Raw genomic sequence first — 19,696 nt, forward strand, 5'->3', positions numbered from 1 at the left:
CACTGAGAAATATAAAAACCCTGAAATCAATATCTTGTACTTACACAGCATCACTTATAATTCATCTTAGACATTATGGAATCTTATAACATTGTCTAATATCTTCTGTGATCACAGTTTCCATTCACACATAATAGTTTGTGAAAAATCATGAGCAGAATTTAATGCCCTCCTACTAGGCAGGGTGGAGCATTTAATCAAAATGAGGCAAATGAGGCAAATGGCGATCCCGTTATCTTCCTGCCTCTGCTCCAGTTGAGTTTATTGCTGAAAGGGCCATGGATGTCCTTCCAACCCCAGTGCCATAGGAGACCCTTAAATAGTCAATTAATATTCCCTTTAGTGCATTATCTTGCCTCTACTGGTATTTACCCAGTGATTAGTGGGTGACTCACCATGTGAGAATCCAAGAAATTAAACTCAATCTGTGTTATTGTGAGCATGCCCTACCTCATTCAAAGACACTGATGGTCAAATCAAGGGACAGGTCATACCCACCACTTGTATTCATCTAAGACTACCTCATCATTCCAACCCCCTCCCCAACCAAAACCATCCCCCCCACCCTTTATCCGCAGCTCCCCCGACCCCCACCTCTATTCCTGAAGAAGAGTTATACCCGAAATGTCGACCTCCACCTCTTGATGCTGCCTGGCTTGCTGTGTTCCTCCAGCCTCCTGCCCGTCTACTTTGGATTTCAGCATCTGCAGCACTACAGACACGGATTGTACTTTAATCAAATGGTCATGTCTCCATCTGCAGTATCTTCTTGTGTCAGATCAAGGGACCTCGCAGTAGAGAGGGGTGTCTTGCTGAATGTCACTCCTTGTCCATACAGTTAAACCAGTTCCTTGAGCCACTTTGTGCCATTACTAATCGGTCTAATCTTGATTTGGGCGAAGAGTACCTCCACTTACATCAGTATCCACCATCTCCACAAGGCATTGCTGCTCAGTGAAGAGCCACCTACTTCTGACTGTGCAGCAGCTGTCAGCATGTCCTCGCCCAGAGTTCCCAATCCTGGGAAAGTCCTGCGCTGACTGGCACTTAACGTATTGAGGCTTCACTAAAGGTGGTGATGCAGGGCTCTCCAGGCATGCCCCATGTATTGACAATATATAAAAATGTCACCAAGACAATGCCGATGCTGCAAGTGGTCTCTTAACCGCATGGCCTAAGAATACTAGAATCAGGCGTCATTGTTTGAAAGTATCTAACCAATTATCCTGCCAAATTTTTTTTCAAAGTTTAACTTTGCATGACCTGTGAATATATATATGCACAACGCTGCAATACATATATGTGCACTGTACAGCATACAATAAAGTTGAAGAATGCAAGTCTTACAAGAATAGATAGCATGCTATCATTCTTTATTTTTCACACACATATTGAATTAACACAAATCTAATAAGAAGAAGAGCTCTCCATACGGTAACAATACTAGTTATAAAATCAATCTCAGTGCTGTCTTTCAATTCACTCCAGGTAACAACATTTAGTTCATGCAAAAACTGCTACGATTGGCAGTTAGGAATATACCATGAGATGGAACCTAATGGAGATTAGCAGCATATGATGTTTGGTCAATGGTTTGATATAGTTATTTTTTCATTTAGGACCATAAGACATAGGAATGGAAGTAAGGTCATTCGGCCCATTGAGTCCATTCCGCCATTCAATCATGGCTGATGGACATTTCAATGCCACTTACCTGCACTCTCCCCATAGCCCTTAATTCCTTACAAGATAAGGAATTTATCAATCTCTGCCTTGAAAACATTTAATTGACTCTGTGGCAATTATGGATGAGTAATTGCTAAACTTTAACTAAACAACAAAGTTGTCACTAATTATATAATGTGAATGCTATCTCATTCTGACTACATGTTAGTATCTAGAGCATTAGGACAATAATATGTTGCCTGAAGTGAAAATGAGAAGTGAGTTTGTGGAGACATCAGACGAGTTATAGATGTTGTTCTGTAAAAATGTGGCGTCAAATGATCATTTAAGTGGGCAATTAATTATGAACCTTAATTAAGATATTTTGACCTAATTCTGAAACCATTCTGGAAAAGGCCCAGAACATAGTAATTATAAAAAGGTAGGAATAATTCACTTAGAAAAGACCATTCACTATTTTCCTTTGTTGGAAGGCTATTAGCAAATATCCTACAAGAGCCATTCAAATAATTATTCGTCAGGGACACGACAGTGACTCTCAACATAATAATCACTGTGTTTCAAAGCAAGACCACTGTTAGCCAAAATGTAACCAGGTTCAAAATAAATATTTTACCCAAAAACATTTACAAGATAGGTAATCGCATAGCAAGCCATGGGATCTTTGATGCCCAGAGGCACAAAGTACTTCTATCTTGACTTGGCTTAGGCCACAAAGCCAGAAAGACTTTCATGGTTGTCAGCAATCATCAGTCAAAGGGCTGGACACGTTGTTATATGGCACCATGTTATATTAATTTCATAACTGCACCACATGCCAGCAGCTTATGCACTAAAGACACTGCGTGTACTTTAATCAAATGGCCATGTCTCCATCTGTTGGGGTTCCCAGCATAGTAAGTCTATTATTAATCCAGACATTTGGGCTCAGTTATTTGGCCACTCAGGCAGTCACGGTCAGAATCCTCTCCTCATAGGAAGTGAGCTACATAATGCCAAGCACTGCATTGTCCACCTTGACTCTTTCTGCCCGACTGTGGGCTTTTTCCACCTGGCATGAGACAAAGGGAAAGGTTGAGTGAGATGAAAGTGGAAGGCATAGTTTAGCAGGCGAAACAAAGGTGGTGAGATGTCCCAAATGAGCGAGTAGGCAGCCCAGAGTTCATGCAGGGTTAGTCACTGGGAGGTTAGAGTGTGGGGAAGGTCAAATAATAAAAGAAAATGCTGCATGTGTTCATGAGAGTGGTAAAGCATGAGCCTTGGTGGGATGTGTGTGCCATTGGCAGAGATAGTGAGTATGATGTTAGAGAGAGAAAGTGGTGGCACTGAAGTAGGCAGGAGCAGAGAAGATCTTTGTCTTTCTCCCTATACTGCTGTATATTCATCTAGACAGCTGAGACCACACTGACCAGGATGCCAATCCTGGACCAGCAGGCAGGGTCGAATGTCGTGGCCTCCTCTGCCAGTCCAGGGGAAGAAGATAGCCTTCCACATGAACCCCATCCTCCAGGTCCCTGGCCACCCAGAGTGAACGTTACAATCCATGCTGGGCAGCCCTGAACTGACAGTGCTTGACATGGTGCACAGCAGCCTTTCAAAGATGGTAAGAGCACAAGGAATCGAAGGATATTGCAGCAGTTGAGAATGTCTGGCCACTGTGAATGAATCGGGCTAACATCAGCTGAGAGGAGTGTAATAGGGAGCGCATTAGGTAGCTAATGAGACGAGTTTAGGATGAGAGCATGAAAAGTGTCACCATGCCTCGCTGAGGGAAAGCCTTCTTGAAAACTAACGAAAATTACGTTCTATCAGAATATGGTAAGATTTGGCCAATTATCTTTAACTCTTCACTTATACCTTTCCAGATGATGCAAGGGGAAGGGTTAAAATTGATTTTCGAGTAACCTTTATTTAGAGAGAGCAAAGAATGTTCCAAACTTGTGCAAAGAGAGGATCTCATACAAGGAACAAAACTTTTAACCTGTAAAAACACTGCTGCAATAGTGCAGATGTTGGGACTGCAAATCTCTAGCTCGGGCCATGTGTAGCATGAACAATGTCCTATATTTTTTTATTTCATTTTCATTTGATTTACTACTGGCACGCGTACTATGCTATGGTGAAAATTGTTGTCTTATATGCTTTACAGGCAGATCGTACCATACAAGTGCATCATAGAAATAGAACAGAGTGCAGGATACAGTGTTACAGCTGCTGAGAAGGTACAGAGTGTGATCAACATCAGCATTAAAAAGGTCCATTCAAAATTCTGGTATCAGCAGGGAAGAATCATCAACAGCTTCTGTTTGTACGTGTATAGAAACATTTATCTTCTGCCCTAGGGAAGAGGCTGGAGAGAGTTTAACTGGCGTGGGAGGGGTCTTTGATTATGTTGATTGGGCAGAAGGCTGGTCTGCATGATGGGGTGAACTGTGTTCACAACTCTCCATGGTTTCTTACAGTCTTGGGAAGAGCAGCTGCCATGCCATACAATGATGCATCCAGGTACAATGCTTTGAATGGTGCATCTTTAAAAATTTGTAAGTGTCTTTAAGGACATGCTGAACTTTGTTAGCCTTCTAAGGAAGTAAAGGTATTTCTGTGCTTTCATGACTGTAGTGTCAACATGGGTGAACCAGGACATATTGCTGGTGATCATCACTCCGAGGAACTTGATGCTGTCCACCATCTCCACCTCAGTATCGTTGATGCAGACAGAGGCATGTCCTCCATTATACTTCCTGAATTCAATGACCTGCTCCTTTGTTTTACTGACATCGATGAAGAGATTGTTCTCTTCAAACCATTAAGCACTCAATGTTTTTCCTGAGCACCATCTTGTCAATGTTTCAGATCTGATCTACAACGGTGGTGCTATCAGCAAATTTGAAAATAGAGCTGGTGCAAAAGTTGACCACACAGTCGTGTGTGTATATAAGGAACAGGGGGCTGAGTATGCAGTCTCGCGGGGATATTGAGAATAATCATGAAGGAGGTGTTGTCACCTATTCTTACTGAATGCAATCTGTTGGTCAGGAAGTCAAGAATCCACTTACAGAGAGAGAAGCACAGACATTGGTCTGTGAGTTTGGAGATGAGTTTGTTTCAAATTATGGTGTTGAAGCAAAGCTGTAGTCAGTAAGCAGGAGCCCAACGTAAATATCCTCATTGTTCACATGATCCAGGAAAGAGTGCAGGACCATAGGCTAATTGCAAATGATCAAGGCAATCTGGGAGGCTGCAGCTGAAGTGAGCTATGACCAACCTCTCAAAGTACTTCATAATTTTTAGTTTAGATTCTGCAGTATGGAAACAGACCCTGCGGCTCAACAAGTCCACACCGACCCTCTGAAGAATAACCCACCCAGACCCATTCCCCTATCCGATATCTACCCTTGACTAAAGCACCTAACACTTTGTGCAATTTAGCATGGCCAATTCACCTGACTTGCACATCTTTGGATTGTGGGAGGAAACCAGAGGAAACAGAAGCAGACACGGGGAAAACATGCAAACTCCGTCCAGACAGTTGCCCGAGGCAGGAATCGAACCCAGGTCCCTGGCACTGTTAGGCAACAGTGCTAACCACTGAGCCACCATGTACAATCAGTTCTGCTATAAATGCAGTAGTTCCATTCTCATGCAATCCCATGTTATTAAAAAAATCGTGTAATAGTAGCATCATTTAAACTAAAGGGGCTAGAATCAGGTTACAATCAATACACACTTTAAAACTTGGCGCTTTTGAAACAGTGTCCCCAATTTGTCTATCGTATTATAGCAAAGTTGTGTTAACGAAACATGTGTTACAGCAGAATGACCTGTGCAGACGTTAAAGTCACTGAGCAGTAGCCATTGAGGCATGCTACATGATTTTTCTTTGGTACTGGGATGATGGTGGTCTTCTTGAAACAGGTGGGGACTTCAGATAGCAGTAAGGAGAGGCTGAAGATTGGGCGGCACGGTGGCACAGTGGTTAGCACTGCTGCCTCACAGCACCAGGGACCTGGGTTCAATTCCCGACTCAGGCGACTGACTGTGTGGAGTTTGCACGTTCTCCCCGTGTCTGCGTGGGTTTCCTCCGGGTGCTCCGGTTTCCTCCCACAGTCCAAAGATGTGCGGGTCAGGTGAATTGGCCATGCTAAATTGCCTGTAGTGTTAGGTAAGGGGTATATGTAGGGGTATGGGTGGGTTGCACTTCGGCAGGTCGGTGTGGACTTGTTGAGCCGAAGGGCCTGTTTCCACACTGTAAGTAATCTAATCTAAAAAAGATGTCTCTGAATACTCCTGCCATTTGGTTCACACAGGAACTCCAACCTGGTCGGTCACTTTCCGTGGGTTTACCCTTGAAAAGTTCGATTTAACGCATGAGGCAATGACCAAGGATACACATGCACTTAAGGCTGAGAGGACAAATATTGTTTCATTGCCCTTCTGTTCAAAGCATGCATAGAATGCATTGAGCTCACCTGATGTACAACTTTACAATATAAAAGGTAATTGTGGTATCCCAAGTAGAGCCCATGTGGCGAACTGCTCAAGGACTTTCGGGTATGTACGTACACCTGGTGGTGCATTCATTCATTCATCCACAGACGGCCTCAATTTTAATGCATAGTTTCCACATTTTGATTATAATTCAGAATATAATTCAAAATGTCAAACAAATTTCTACTGCGACTATTCAGTTAAACTTTGTTAACTTAGTAGAGCTGACTTGTTTAATCTCAATTAAACCTCTAATACATAGACAACGTAAGAGAAAATGATAATTACACCCTACAGGATATCTCATAGTTGGCACTCTTTCCAAAAGGTTATCCTCCTCCCTGTCATGTAGGTTGGTGTCTCTGCCTGTGATAATTCATGCCTGTATGGATTGTTTAATCTATGCCAGCCTTAATCAAGCTGCTCTCTCATTATAGGCATTACTAGTAAGTGATTTTTCAGCAGTGAATGGTTAAAATGGGCTGAATTTCACTGAAAAATGACCAAGTGTCAATTCCTGGGGATTTAGAAATAGAAAAACATTTGGTCGACTGAGTCTACTTTGCCATTTACCATGACAATGGCTAATCGTCAATCTCAACATGATACTTACATGCTCATCCTATATCCCTTGACACTTTTAGTCTCTTGAAATCTACCTGCTTCTGACTCAAACATATTCAGTGATTTGGTCTTCACTACCTTGTGTAGTAGAGAAGTCTACAGGTTCACCATCCCGAGTGAAGAAATGTCTGTCTGAAATGGCCTACTCCATACCCTGCCACTGTGACTCCTTGCTTCAAAGCCCCTGCACAGAGGAAGCATCATCCCTGCATCCGGTCTATCCACCCCTGTCAGAATTTTGATGTTCCTTAGAGAGTTTCTTTCTGTGAGCTCTATATGATTTATCTCACACAATTGTCCAGTGCTCACCTTATTAAATATGTACCACATATATAAGGGCAAGCATGGCACTAACTGTATGCTCATTAATGGTGGAAGTAGTCACTATTGTTAGGACCTCTCAGAATCAATTTTCCCACTAGTTTCCAAGGTTCTGCATCCAAAAATACCTCACCACCAGGGATATATTTCCCTCCCCACCCCTTTCCGCCTTCCGCAAAGACCGTTCGCTCCGTGACTACCTGGTCAGGTCCACGTCCCCCTACAACCCACCCTCCCATCCTGGCAATTTCCCCTGCCACCGCAGGAACTGTAAAACCTGTGCCCACACCTCCTCCCTCACCTCTATCCAAGGCCCTAAAGGAGCCTTCCACAGTCATCAAAGTTTTACCTTCACATCCACTAATATCATTTATTGTATCCATTGCTCCCGATGCACTCTCCTCTACATTGGGGAGACTGGACGCCTCCTAGCAGAGCGCTTTAGGGATCATCTCCGGGACATCCGCACCAATCAACCACACTGTCCCGTGGCAACATTTCAACTCCCCCTCCCACTCTGCCGAGGACATGGAGGTCCTGGGCCTCCTTCACCGCCGCTCCCTCACCACCAGACATCTGGAGGAAGAACGCCTCATCTTCTGCCTCGGAACACTTCAACCCCAGGGCATCAATGTGGACTTCAACTGTTTCTTCATTTCCCCTTCCCCCACCTCACCCTAGTTCCTAACTTTCAGCTCAGCACTGTCCCCATGACTTGTCCGGAATTGCCCTACCTGCCTGTCTCCTTTTCCACCTATCCACTCCACCCTCTCCTCCCTGACCTATCACCTTCATCCCCTCCCCCACTTACCCATTGTACTCTATGCTACTTTCTCCCCACCCCCACCCTCCTCTAGCTTATCTCTCCACGCTTCAGGCTCATTGTCTTTATTCCTGATGAAGGGCTTTTGCCTGAAACATCGATTTCGCTGCACTTTGGATGCTGCCTGAACTGTTGTGCTCTTCCAGCACCACTAATCCAGAATCCAAGGTTCTGCGCATGGCGATTACGTTGGCGCACCAAATACAGTATTGACTTCTGGTTCCAGACATCGTGGCTATGCAGGGACCCCAGAGGCCTGCAAGCAAATTAGAGGGAACGCTGCTGAAAAGTTCCCTGTGCTGGTGCTGTATCTAAAGCTCAGCCGGGCACCAAACTGAGCACTGCCAGTGCATGAAGTGGGAACTAAAAAAGATAAGTTTCCGAGGGCACGTAAGCAGCAAGGTGACATTTCATTGCAAAGACAGCTCACTTTCATATTGTCACCTGTTTGATCAACAGTTATTGTAGATGCATCTACAAGGATCAACTTATACCAGCTGCCCTACCCTTAGCACCATGTCACAACCCTATCGAAGGCAGTGATCCTTGTTCCCAAATGCACAGAGTGGCATAACATCTTCTCGTTGTCCAATGTGTAACTATTACAAGTTGGATAAGCTCCAAACAATTGGAAGCATTCACTTTTATTCAAAAGCAGCAAAAGCAAAGGGAAAATAATGAAAAAAAAGCTATTTTAGCTAATGGAAACAGACAGGGACTGCTTCCCTTTCAGGTAGCAGCAGACTTATGGCCAATGAATAATTCCTTGCACTGAACTCATATGTATTGGAACCGAGTATTAATTAAACCCTGTTGGCTTGTGATATCATGGTGAAGATAATGTTCTTCCTGGTCAACATCCTCCATCTTTCTTTTTTTAACCTGTTCCATGTTTGCAGAACACAGTGTGCTAGAATTAAGCAGCGCACTCTGTGTGGATGTAGCAGCAAAGAGCCCCACCATGGCCCAAGACAAACTGAAACATCTTCCATTGGCCCATCATCTACTCCACAATTTTATTTGTGCTGCCGTAGTTGGAGAGGGCAGGTCTTATAGCCCATGAACCATCTTTATAAGGCATCAGCTCTCGAATGAAGCAGGATCATGGAAGGTCTGAAAGAAAAAGGCACCATGGTACCTTCCAGAGTACCTGGCACAGATTCCTAAGATCATTTCTACAATGAACATAACAGTTTTCTACAGAAGAAGTCTACTGCATTGATGTGATGCTCTCAATGCAATCTGTTACAGTCTATAGTGCCCCTCTCCTAAGGGAAACAATTTGAAGATGTGTGATCTGTCATAGATTGCATTAGTAACAGCCTTAATATATCCGTGGATTGAGGAAAGAGAGATCCCACGCAGGTCCTCAGTTGATCCAGGGAAGCAGCCAGCTGAATGAAACCTTAACGCAGCTGTCATCTTGATGACAGCCAACATCGAATGGTCACCCACTCCTTCAGGTCACAAGTTCCACTACAGCTGTTGGTGAACTTCTGTAACTTAAACATCTTCAGTTTACAGCTGAAATGCACTTCACGCATCTGGAGGAAATAGAATTGAGAATGATATGCTCTGGGCCTCCTGTAGGTACTCTGCATCACAAGGAGACCTCCAGCTACAACCTCTTCGTGCAGAGGCTGTTGGAAAACTGTGTAAGATTGCTGCTGATCCTGGGCTTGCTAACAGATAGATTGATAAATTCTTGATGTCACAAGGAATTAAGGGCTACGGGGAGAATGCGGGTAAGTGGATTTCAAATGCCCATCAGCCATGATTGAATGGCGGAGTGGACTCGATGGGCCGAATGGCCTTACTTTTACTCCTATGTCTTATGGTCTTATCTGTTCCTCTTCTATTTCTCGGTTTTCTTCACATCACGGCCACAGCAACAAAACCCCCTGCTATAGCTGGATCCACTGGTAATGGTTCTGATGAACCTGTGTGAGGAATATCAATAAAAAACAGTTCCTTAGTAATGTGAACACCCAGCATTCGTAATCCAAAAGACAGCTTAGCAGAGTCCTCCACACAGTGGGACATGGAGGACTCTGTAGAGGCATTCTTTTTCACTGACCTGGGGAAACCTTATTCCAATGTACGCAGCACAAGCCAAGTTCACAAATACAATAGGAGGTTGTAAGTGCAGTACGATTACTGGTGCCTTCTAGCCCTGGTCTTTCTGCATCCCAGCCCACCAACCTCATCACCCATGAAAAGCAGCATCGCACATAAGAGCATGTTGGTGAATACTTCCAGTTCAAGGAGAGAGGAAATCAGCTCCTTGTCCTTGTGTAGCCTATCAGATTTCAGACTGTCCTCATGAATTGTGGCCCAAGGGAAGAGTTCTAAGGTTGCCTGCGAAAATGACTGCTTCATGGAGTTATTTTGTTCAATCCGATTCACATTCAGCATAAGGATGTCTTCGGTCTGTATTGTGTAAATGCTGATTAATGCAATTGGTCCTTACAATCACTCGCAAGTATCGTCCACATGCTCAGACGCATAAACCATTTACTCCAGCAGATGTGGTCACAGCCACTTTCTGAGTTTCCACGTTCTCATCCAAATCTTGAATTTATGTCTTCATCTCCCTGAACCCTGGCCCTACAACTTAGTCACGCCAACCACCATGCTGCACTGTCTCCCTCCCCCACCCCCAGCAAAGCCAGAATGGTTGTTACCATTGATGACCCTTCCTCCCTTTCAGCTCCCCACTTTTATACATTGAGTTGCTTTCCCTTCAAAATTACTGTTTCTTCTACATCAGGGCATACTGCCTTCAAGCCCCATAAAGGACTTCCCAAGCTGTCTTACCACAGCATGGCCCCAGATACCCCACTGACCTGACCAAGGACTGCTCACCATAGACTTTGAGACAAAGGCCTTTGGCAGTAGCACACCCTGTGTGACTGCTGCAAAGTACTTGGCACATATCCAAAATGACTGAGCATGGAGTGAGTAAGCAAAGTGCCCTGAGATGCACCCTAATCAAATCAATTAGATAGGTAATTGTTCGGAAGCGCAAAATGGCTGGCAGCAGCATTACAGTGCAAGGTGGATGTGTGCTCTGAGGTGCTGAAGTAAAGTCAAGAACTGCATTCTATGTAGGTCAGGGATGTGCCATGGAGATGTGGTGAGGCAGGTGCATGTCTGAGGGTGGAGGGTGCAGGCAGCTGCTGCCCATGGAGCATGATCTGAGGTGTTGGGATCTGCAATCCAAGTTGGAGACCAAGAAGGAAGCAGCAAACTGCAGCTTTGCTGAGCTCCATGTCAGGAATTGTTGTTGTCTAATTTCTAGCACATCTAACAGGTGAGAAATTCAAATAATTACGGCAAGATTAGGTAGTAACGACATGTAGATGCAGGCAAGTAAGTCTGTTGCCTCTGACGAGTGAGATTCTTGCCTTGCTGTTGTTCAAACACGGTTGCAGAATCAGACTTTATTTTCTCCATGTAGAAAATCCGACCTCATCTTATTTCTCCAACTGACTAAGCACTGCCAACGTTGTTCCGGAGAGCTGAGAAGCTTCACAGTTATAACGAAATAGCATGCAAACTTAAACTGTGATAAGTCACCAATTATTTCAACTTGAAGTCTGACAGACTATGATGAGTGATGGTTTGTAAAACATTCAACAATTGATATAAAGCAAGTTAATACCATTATTGAAAGTAAAGATTACTGCAATGAATCCACTTCAATATACAGTCTGGATTTTTCTCGAACAACATAAGCAAGAGGGCATTTTGGCAGGTTTTCTGGTTTTTTTTCAATTTTGAGGAAATATTCCAGCCAGCATGTTTTGCCAAGTCAGCCATTACTGGAAATAGAAAAGCTTCCACTGGTTTTAAAAAAAATTTAAATCAGTGAACAATAAGACATTCATACATGTTACACCACAAATATCAGTTAGCCATTAACAATTTCACCTTTGCACCTTTAGTCCGTCACTTCCATCTTAGTTCTGTTTCCTTCCCCTTTTGACTCTTCTTGTGACTTCTACCCTACTTGTCCCCCAGCCATGCCTTTTTGTTTCTTGGCTCCATATCATCATTATTTATCTGCCATCCCATATATACTATCCCCATCCCCCCAGCTACCAATATGCTTCGATAAGCCCCTGCTGACTTCTGTGCTGGTGGACTTTGCCTGAAGAGCCCACTGAGGCTACTACCACAGCAACCTCAACTGTTCTACGGTTCCTTTGCTGTGGACCTTCTTATTCAGCTGTCTGCTCAGACCCAATCTCACAAAAAATTTTCCCTTTATGTACCACCACCCACTCCCATGATGGCCTTAAACTCACTCATTGATGACATACTTTGTGACTATGGCACAAAATGTTCCAGTTAGCCTATAATCAGCAGCAATAAAGCATTACTTTAATAAAGTCAATTGTTAAAACTAATCCAAAGGTTACAGAAATAGCTAACGCAATGCCAAAGAACCAGCCAGTGTAAGATTTTCAGCTCTCACTAGGGCCAAAAGCAGACGGAAATAGGCATTAACTGCCCTCCTCCCACCCTGAGAAGCTTGTCAGTTCACTGGCTCTATCTTGCCCCTAGGCTGTTTTTCACAGAGGCATTATAGGTGCGGCATGTTTAAGACAGGACTACACACCATAATACAGCAGGTCCAGCTAATAAAGAGTAAAAAGTGAGGTCTGCAGATGCTGGAGATCAGAGCTGAAAATGTGTAGCTGGTTAAAGCGCAGCAGGTCAGGCAGCATCCAAGGAGCAGGAAATTCGACGTTTTCCGAAACGTCGAATTTCCTGCTCCTTGGATGCTGCCTGACCTGCTGCGCTTTAACCAGCAACACATTTTCAACCAGCTAATAAAGGGCCAAGTAAAGCTGTTAAAGAAGAATTCAAGTTCCAGATTTCTGCAAATGGCAAATGCCCATTTCACTTCCGGAAGCCACCTCCCAGTTGTGAGCAATAGGCCCAGCATTCCAGGCAGGTTGAGAGTCCACCCCTGTCAGTCTAGGAGCAGAGGGCAGCCACAGGCCAGACTCCAGGTAGTTTTTGCACTACTCCACAATACCCACAACCCTCCATGGCCCCATCTACAACAGCTATCGTCTGATTTCAAAATACATTTTCTATTTTACATTTATAAGTGTTGTAGAGATGTGCCCCAATGAGAACCTTATTCCTTACTAAGCTTTCACTGCAACTTGCTGCTCCTTTCAAGCTGAAACACTGCTGATTGGCTTACCAGAGAAGGACCAGTCTGCTCCAAGAGCTATTTTATCTGGCCATGAATTGTCTACACTCTAAAATCAGAATGAATAACAGTTTCTCTTTAGCAAAAGCAAATTACTGTAGATGCTGGAATCTGAAACCAAAAGAGAGGGGCTTTGACAAAGGATCAGTTAGACTCGAAACGTCAGCTCTTTTCTTTCCTTACAGATGCTGCCAGACCTGCTGAGATTTTCCAGCATTTTCTCTTTTGGCTTCTCTTTAGCATGGACTTCTTGTCTTATGAGCACATAATTTCAACCACTTCAGTGCATGATGGGTTGCAATCTTTCCAACCATTTGCTCTTTTGACTTAGTCAAAAATGGTAGAGGAAAACTTGGCAATCTAACAACATCCTTCCTATAACAGGGCAACCAGAACTGAACACCATCTCAGAAGAGGTCTCACCAACATCCTGTACAACCTCACATGGCTTCCCAACTTCTATACTGAAAAATCTCAGCAATGAAGGCAAGTGCGAGGAGGTTCTTATCTGGAACAAGATAGCAGTCAAGTACAAGTTATGGACCCTGTGGCAAACAAGAAACCTAGGTGATCCTTCTGTCTTCATCGAATCCAGAGCTGTTCTGCCTTTCTCTACCCAAATCCTTACGGTATTATCAGATTGAAAGAAGCTTAGTATGACTTCAGCATTAACCCTTTCATGTCATTACTATATGCAATATCGCCTTTCAAGATTTTTTTTCTTTATAGTTCACATTTTCTCATTCCTGTACATAATTACATTTACAAACATTATCATGCCTGAATGGTTCACAAATTCAGGTGCCCTGGACATTTCACAATTCTTCCAGAAGTTATTCACTTCAATCTTGGAAGTTTATAGGTCCATGACTCTCGAGGACTATTGTCTTTGATTGTGTTCTGCAACCATGAGTTCTGTATCCCTTGAATGTTCTTCATGGAGAATACTGTTTCTACTCAACCGTGCAATTAATCGATTCTCTCATGTTGAGAATTTCTGTCACAGAGGAACTCTTTCCTGCTGAAACATGTATTTACTTTTTGCAGTATTGTGGATTTCAAGGCAGGGCAATTTCATCAAAAGTATCCGGAATCTCTGTGCCAGCTGTTTCTTTTTGGTGTCCTAAACTTGTCACTTCAGCAGTGGCTTCAATGGATTTTATTGCAGCCCATCTTCAATCTGTAGTAGCAAGTCTTTATTCTCAACCTGCAGGTCAATCTGTGCTGTAACATGCAGATTCAGTGTTTAAACATGCTGACTCAATTTGGTCCTTGTTTTAACCAACATTCTGCATTCCCTCCCCTCCAACCCCCACCCATGCCCACTGGAAAGCCAAGGATTGGATAGGTGTTGCAATTCAAATCTGTCAAAACAGTTTGTTTCCCAGGTTGTGTTTCTGTCCAAACAACTTCAGGTAAAAATTTATCAATGACTTCACACAGCGCAAGTTCTCGCAAATTTTCCTGATTTTTGTCCTGTGTTCTTCAGTGTTAATAAGAAGAGAAAACATTTCCGCCAATCACAAATATATGAGCCACTCAGCCCATCCAGCCTGTTCCACCATTCAATAAAATCACAGCTAATCTAATTTTAATCTCAATCTGCCAGCTGCGGGTGTCCATGACACCACTGGTAAAAGTGACCACCTGACAGTCCTTGGGGATTTGATGTCCCACCTTCAAACTGATACCATATCATATTGTGTTGTGTGGCACTTTCAACATGCTAAATGGGACAGACTTCAAACAGATCTAGCAACTCAAGAATGGGCATCCATGAGGTACTCAACAGCAGCACAATCACACCACCAAGCCAGGTGATAAACCCTGATTCAAATTAGAGTTCAGAAGGGCATGCAAAAAGCAGTATCAGATAACCTAAAAATGAGGTGTCAACCTAGTGAACCTACCAAACAGACCTACTTGTATGCCAAACAGTTGAAGCAGCAAGTAATAGATGGATCAGATCTAAATTCTGTGGTCCTGCCACATCCAACCATGAATGATGGTGGGTAACTAAACAACTCACTGGAGGAGGAGGATCCACAAATACTCCCATCCTCAATAACAGAAGAATCCAGCACATCAGTGCAAAGAGAAGACTGGAGCATTCGCAACTATCTTTAACCATTACCGTCTAGTGGATGATCAACCTCCTTTAGCAGTCCTCAGCACTGCAGATACCAGTCTTCGCCCAATTCAATGGCTGAAATGATTTCTATTCAAATCAATACTGGACAGCACAGATGACAGAATTCAGTAGAGTTTGCAATTGGTTTAAGCTGACAAGTGGCATGTAATGATCGCACATAAATGCCAGGCAATGACCACCTCCAATGAGACAATCTAACCACCCACAATTGCATGGCCATCACTGAATCTCCCATGATCAGCATCCTAATGGTTATCATTGATGAGAAACAGAACTGGACTAGACTTGGCACATAAACACAGTGGCTATTACAGCAGCTCAGAGGCTAGGAAAACTGCAGTGAGTAACTCACCTCATGACTACCCAAAGCCTGTTTACCATCTACATGACACAAGTCAGGAGTACGATGGAATACTACCCACTCATCTGATGAGTGCAACTACGGCAACATTCAAGAAACCTGACATGAGCCAGGGCAAAGCAGCTGCCTGATTGGCGCCACATCCACAAATATTCAGTCACTCTACCACGATGCTCAGGGGCAGAAAGTGTTTATACTATCTACAGGATGTCCTGCAGAAGTTTGCCAATGATCCTTAAACAGCATGTTCCAAACCCATGGCCAGTGCATCAAGGAGGACCAGGGCAGTAGATATTCGGGAACACCACCCACGTGTGGTTTCCCTCCAAGCCACTCACCATCATGACTTGGAAATATATTGTCATTCCTTCACTATTGCTAGGTCAAAATCCTGGAATTACCTCCCTATCATCATTGTGTCTCGGCCTATGGCAAATGGTTGCAGCAGTTCAAAAAGGCAGCTCACCACCACCTTCTCCAAGGACATCTAGGATGGCCAAGAAAAAACAAAATCTGCTGCTTAATGTCTGCCCAAGTTGCTCTTGTAGCTGTAGTCGGAAATTTCCTCTAAGATCACTGGAATTAGTTCTGTGCTAATAAACTAAAACCCTAAGTGCACCACTTATGAGCATATGGCACCAACCCAGCAGTGGCCATATAGATTGTTACCTCAATCTTCTTTTCTGACTAGATCTTCAGAACCTACTTGGTATAATTTGGTAGAAAGAAAAAACACAGAGCAATCTAATGAGAAGAGATTCTTGTCTTAAAATAACATACTGTTTATAGCATGATAGCAATCAGGTACAAGTAGTACTGTTACAAAGACCTCGATAGACCCATCTTTCTCGAGATCCAGAGATGACCTGATATACACTACACAAATCCTAAGACTTGTGAGAGAAAGTATTGAGGAATATAAATTACTGTAGGCAGTATTTGCAATAAATATTTAATGCATTGCTGAGGCATTTTCCCAATGTAACTGGAACATTAACACCAACCCAATCAAATAAATGTTTTTTTGGAAGTGAAAATAGCTTTAATTTTTGCTGCAGATCACAAAAGCCTCACAGGGGTCTCAGAAGAAATTTGCAATAGATATTCTCTGCATACATCCTCACAATTCATGTTGCCTCTCCCATGACAAGTAGAATGACCCAGACCTCAATCTAATAGCCAAATTAGCTTTTTAAATACAATAAAGGAGCATTCAGGATTTTTGCACAATCATAAATTCCAATGAAACTGTTATATTTCTCAAGTATTAATCTTATTGTTATTCATGTGATTGTGTTTCTTTTTTCTGAGCAAAACTACAGCTACAAGGCACACTCAATACCATCAACTGGGTTCAAAGCAAATAGTACAATCCACCTCAACAATAACTGTCCACTGCCTTCAGTTAGACCACTTCAATAGTTCATGCTCAAATTATTGGCATCTTAAAACTAAAAATTACAGTCACCCTATTGTTTTTCTTTTGAGTCAATGATGGATCGTCTGGAAATATGCAGCAGTTTGATAATCAATTGAAAGCAGTAAAATAGCTTACTATTTCAGACAGACACAGACCATCATAACTGGGAACAAATGAAGAAAAAAATTTTGGTCAAAGTGGGGAAGATAAAGCACAGAATAACGGTAACTTATCTAATGTCAGTACATTCTGACAAGAAGAAACAGCCTCAGGATTCAACTTATGAAAACTAAAGAGTTGAAAAGTGCTGATGCACCAAATCAGTCCAACTGTGAACATGCACTAGAAAAGCAGACAATTAAACAGATTGAAAAAATTCCAACTTCTGATCAATAATGAAGCGCTTACTCGCCAACTGAAAGCAGTGACTGCTTTTCATCTTGTTTTGTTCGAGGTCTCCCCAGTTTTAGCTTGAGTGGAGATGATGGGGTTTTTTGAGCAGCTGGCTGGATAAAATGTGCAAATAGCTCAGTCTGTTTTAAAAGGAATTCAAATCTTTTGGTCCGGTCCATTTTCTGTTGTGAAGAAAATCAAAAGAATAATTTTCATTAAAAAAAAATTCACCTTTGCACAAAATAAATGTCAAGAGTAAGATATGGGTGGAACCAACATTAGCTCTGACAAAGGAAGAGGGTTTCCCTTCCCCTTGTCACCCTCTGTCCCCATCTCTGACAATGGCCAAACAGTGTTAAAGTTCAGAGTTAAATAAATAGCTTTCATGCACAAATGAAGACATAAAAAAGGACAAAAGCTTACAATAATTTCATTTAACAGGGCCACAGCAGTCAGGTCATTTTATTTCATGACAAAGTTTTCATGGAAAATTATTAATCAACAATTCAAACTCATGATCAGAGGAGTCATTTTTGTCCCCCCAAAAAATTCTGATTAACAGTTAGTTCAAATGAAACAATACTTAATTCAGAGTCAAATGATTGCCAAAGGAGAAGTGCTTCGTCACTGCAGCTCCCAAGTAAAACTATCTTTCATTCTCCCAGGTGACTGGAACTCCCCACAAACTCCCAGAATGAGGGACCTGTCACCCTACTCCATCTCCTCTCTGATACTCTCTCCCTCCTCTGATCTCTATGGCCCATCTTTCCAGCCCCACCCGATCTTTACAAATACTCCTCTAAAATGTCCATGCCCCCTCCCACCCAGAAGTCTGATACATCACTTCCTCTTCCAAACATCCTGGCTGCAACATGGTAACAGAGACCTATTTGTCTGCTTGCCAGTCAGACTCTCAATTCATTCACTGCTGCCATAATGCAGACTTGAGAAATGTTAGCTGGTTCTGCCACTCAATTCGACAGGAATCCACTTTCTCACAAATGCAAGACTACTGCCACCTCCCACAACTTCCTTAAATATCAGGATTGATGACATGCAAAATATTTTGCCAGTAAAATGCTGGGAAATAATTGGAAATCATAGAGAGGTAACAAGATAGTAGATAATGGAGGTCTCCATATTCATAGACTATGTCTTACCATTTTCTCTTCATATTCAGGATCAACATCATTCCCTGGGTTTGTGGTCTTCAGAGGCATTTTAAGTTGCAAAGGTGAAACGTAGCTCTGAAAATTGGAAACAAAATAAAATCAGTCTCAGGGTATATATTATTTTTAAACTTCAGTTTCATTCTTTAAATTAAGGATATTATTAAACTATAACAGATCACTTCATTTGTGCTCAATTGCTTATTAATATTTGCAGAAAAAGGAAAGCCATATCTACAAATATTTCACAAATGATCTGAGCTGAGCAACAGTGGCTCTCTGAGCACCGTGAACAGTTCAGAGTGATGATTATTGTTGTGGCTTTCCTACTTGCATAGATTAAAAGGTTTCAATTACATTCTTTCAAAATATTCAAAAAGCAAACTTTTGATGTAAAACAATGTAGCAGACATCAGCTAAGGGCTCTGGAAAAACTGCACATGGTGATAAGACATAGTCAAATTGCTGCAATAAAGATCAACAATGGTTCTGCCTTCCGTACATTTAAGTATAGCTGGATTCGAGAGATATTGTAGAAGCAGGAGGCAGCATCCAGCTTCATCTCCATAATACATGCCGCAAGCTCATTCCATCTAACACAAGTTAGATGCTTTTGTGATTTATTTAAAGAATTCTTGTCTGACAATCCACCCACTTCACCAGCATCTAGGGATTCTTCCCTTCAAATATTCAAAGGAAAGGATACAGACCACAAAGAACCGCTCGTAACTCTTGAATAAAAGCAACATGCTACATTCTGAATACTCAGAGGAACTGGCCCAAAGGAACATACTCATGCTTTACTGGCGGGCATTGCCAGAACATTAGTTACAAGTAAATTTGTCAATCACTGCATCAATTCCAACTGCTTCAATCCCACATGACAATAGGTTAGCTCAGGAATCTCAGCTCATCAGGTTGCTGCCTCTTGTAGAGTGGCCTCAAGACTTAAATGCCTGCAGCTATTCAAAGCAAATGTTCTGTTTAACTGCATTTTCTGTTTCTGAGTCACTTGGATTTGTTCCCCAA

General features: G+C 42.6%; 1 protein-coding gene across 2 annotated transcripts in view; it reads right to left on the reverse strand.

The window, feature by feature from the left end:
* The window catches only part of smarca1 (SWI/SNF related, matrix associated, actin dependent regulator of chromatin, subfamily a, member 1), a 106,621-nt gene that overhangs the window by 73,454 nt on the left and 13,471 nt on the right, over window positions 1–19,696 (reverse strand). For both annotated transcript variants that reach the window (XM_060832512.1, XM_060832511.1), the window contains exons 3-4: window positions 18,659–18,745; window positions 17,514–17,680 (exon numbers count right to left, since the gene is read on the reverse strand). In XM_060832512.1, the coding sequence (XP_060688495.1) occupies window positions 17,514–17,680; window positions 18,659–18,745 (254 nt within the window). The remainder of the gene's footprint in view (window positions 1–17,513; window positions 17,681–18,658; window positions 18,746–19,696) is intronic.

Source organism: Hemiscyllium ocellatum, chromosome 11 (assembly GCF_020745735.1).
Source record: "Hemiscyllium ocellatum isolate sHemOce1 chromosome 11, sHemOce1.pat.X.cur, whole genome shotgun sequence".
Lineage (NCBI taxonomy): Eukaryota > Metazoa > Chordata > Chondrichthyes > Orectolobiformes > Hemiscylliidae > Hemiscyllium > Hemiscyllium ocellatum.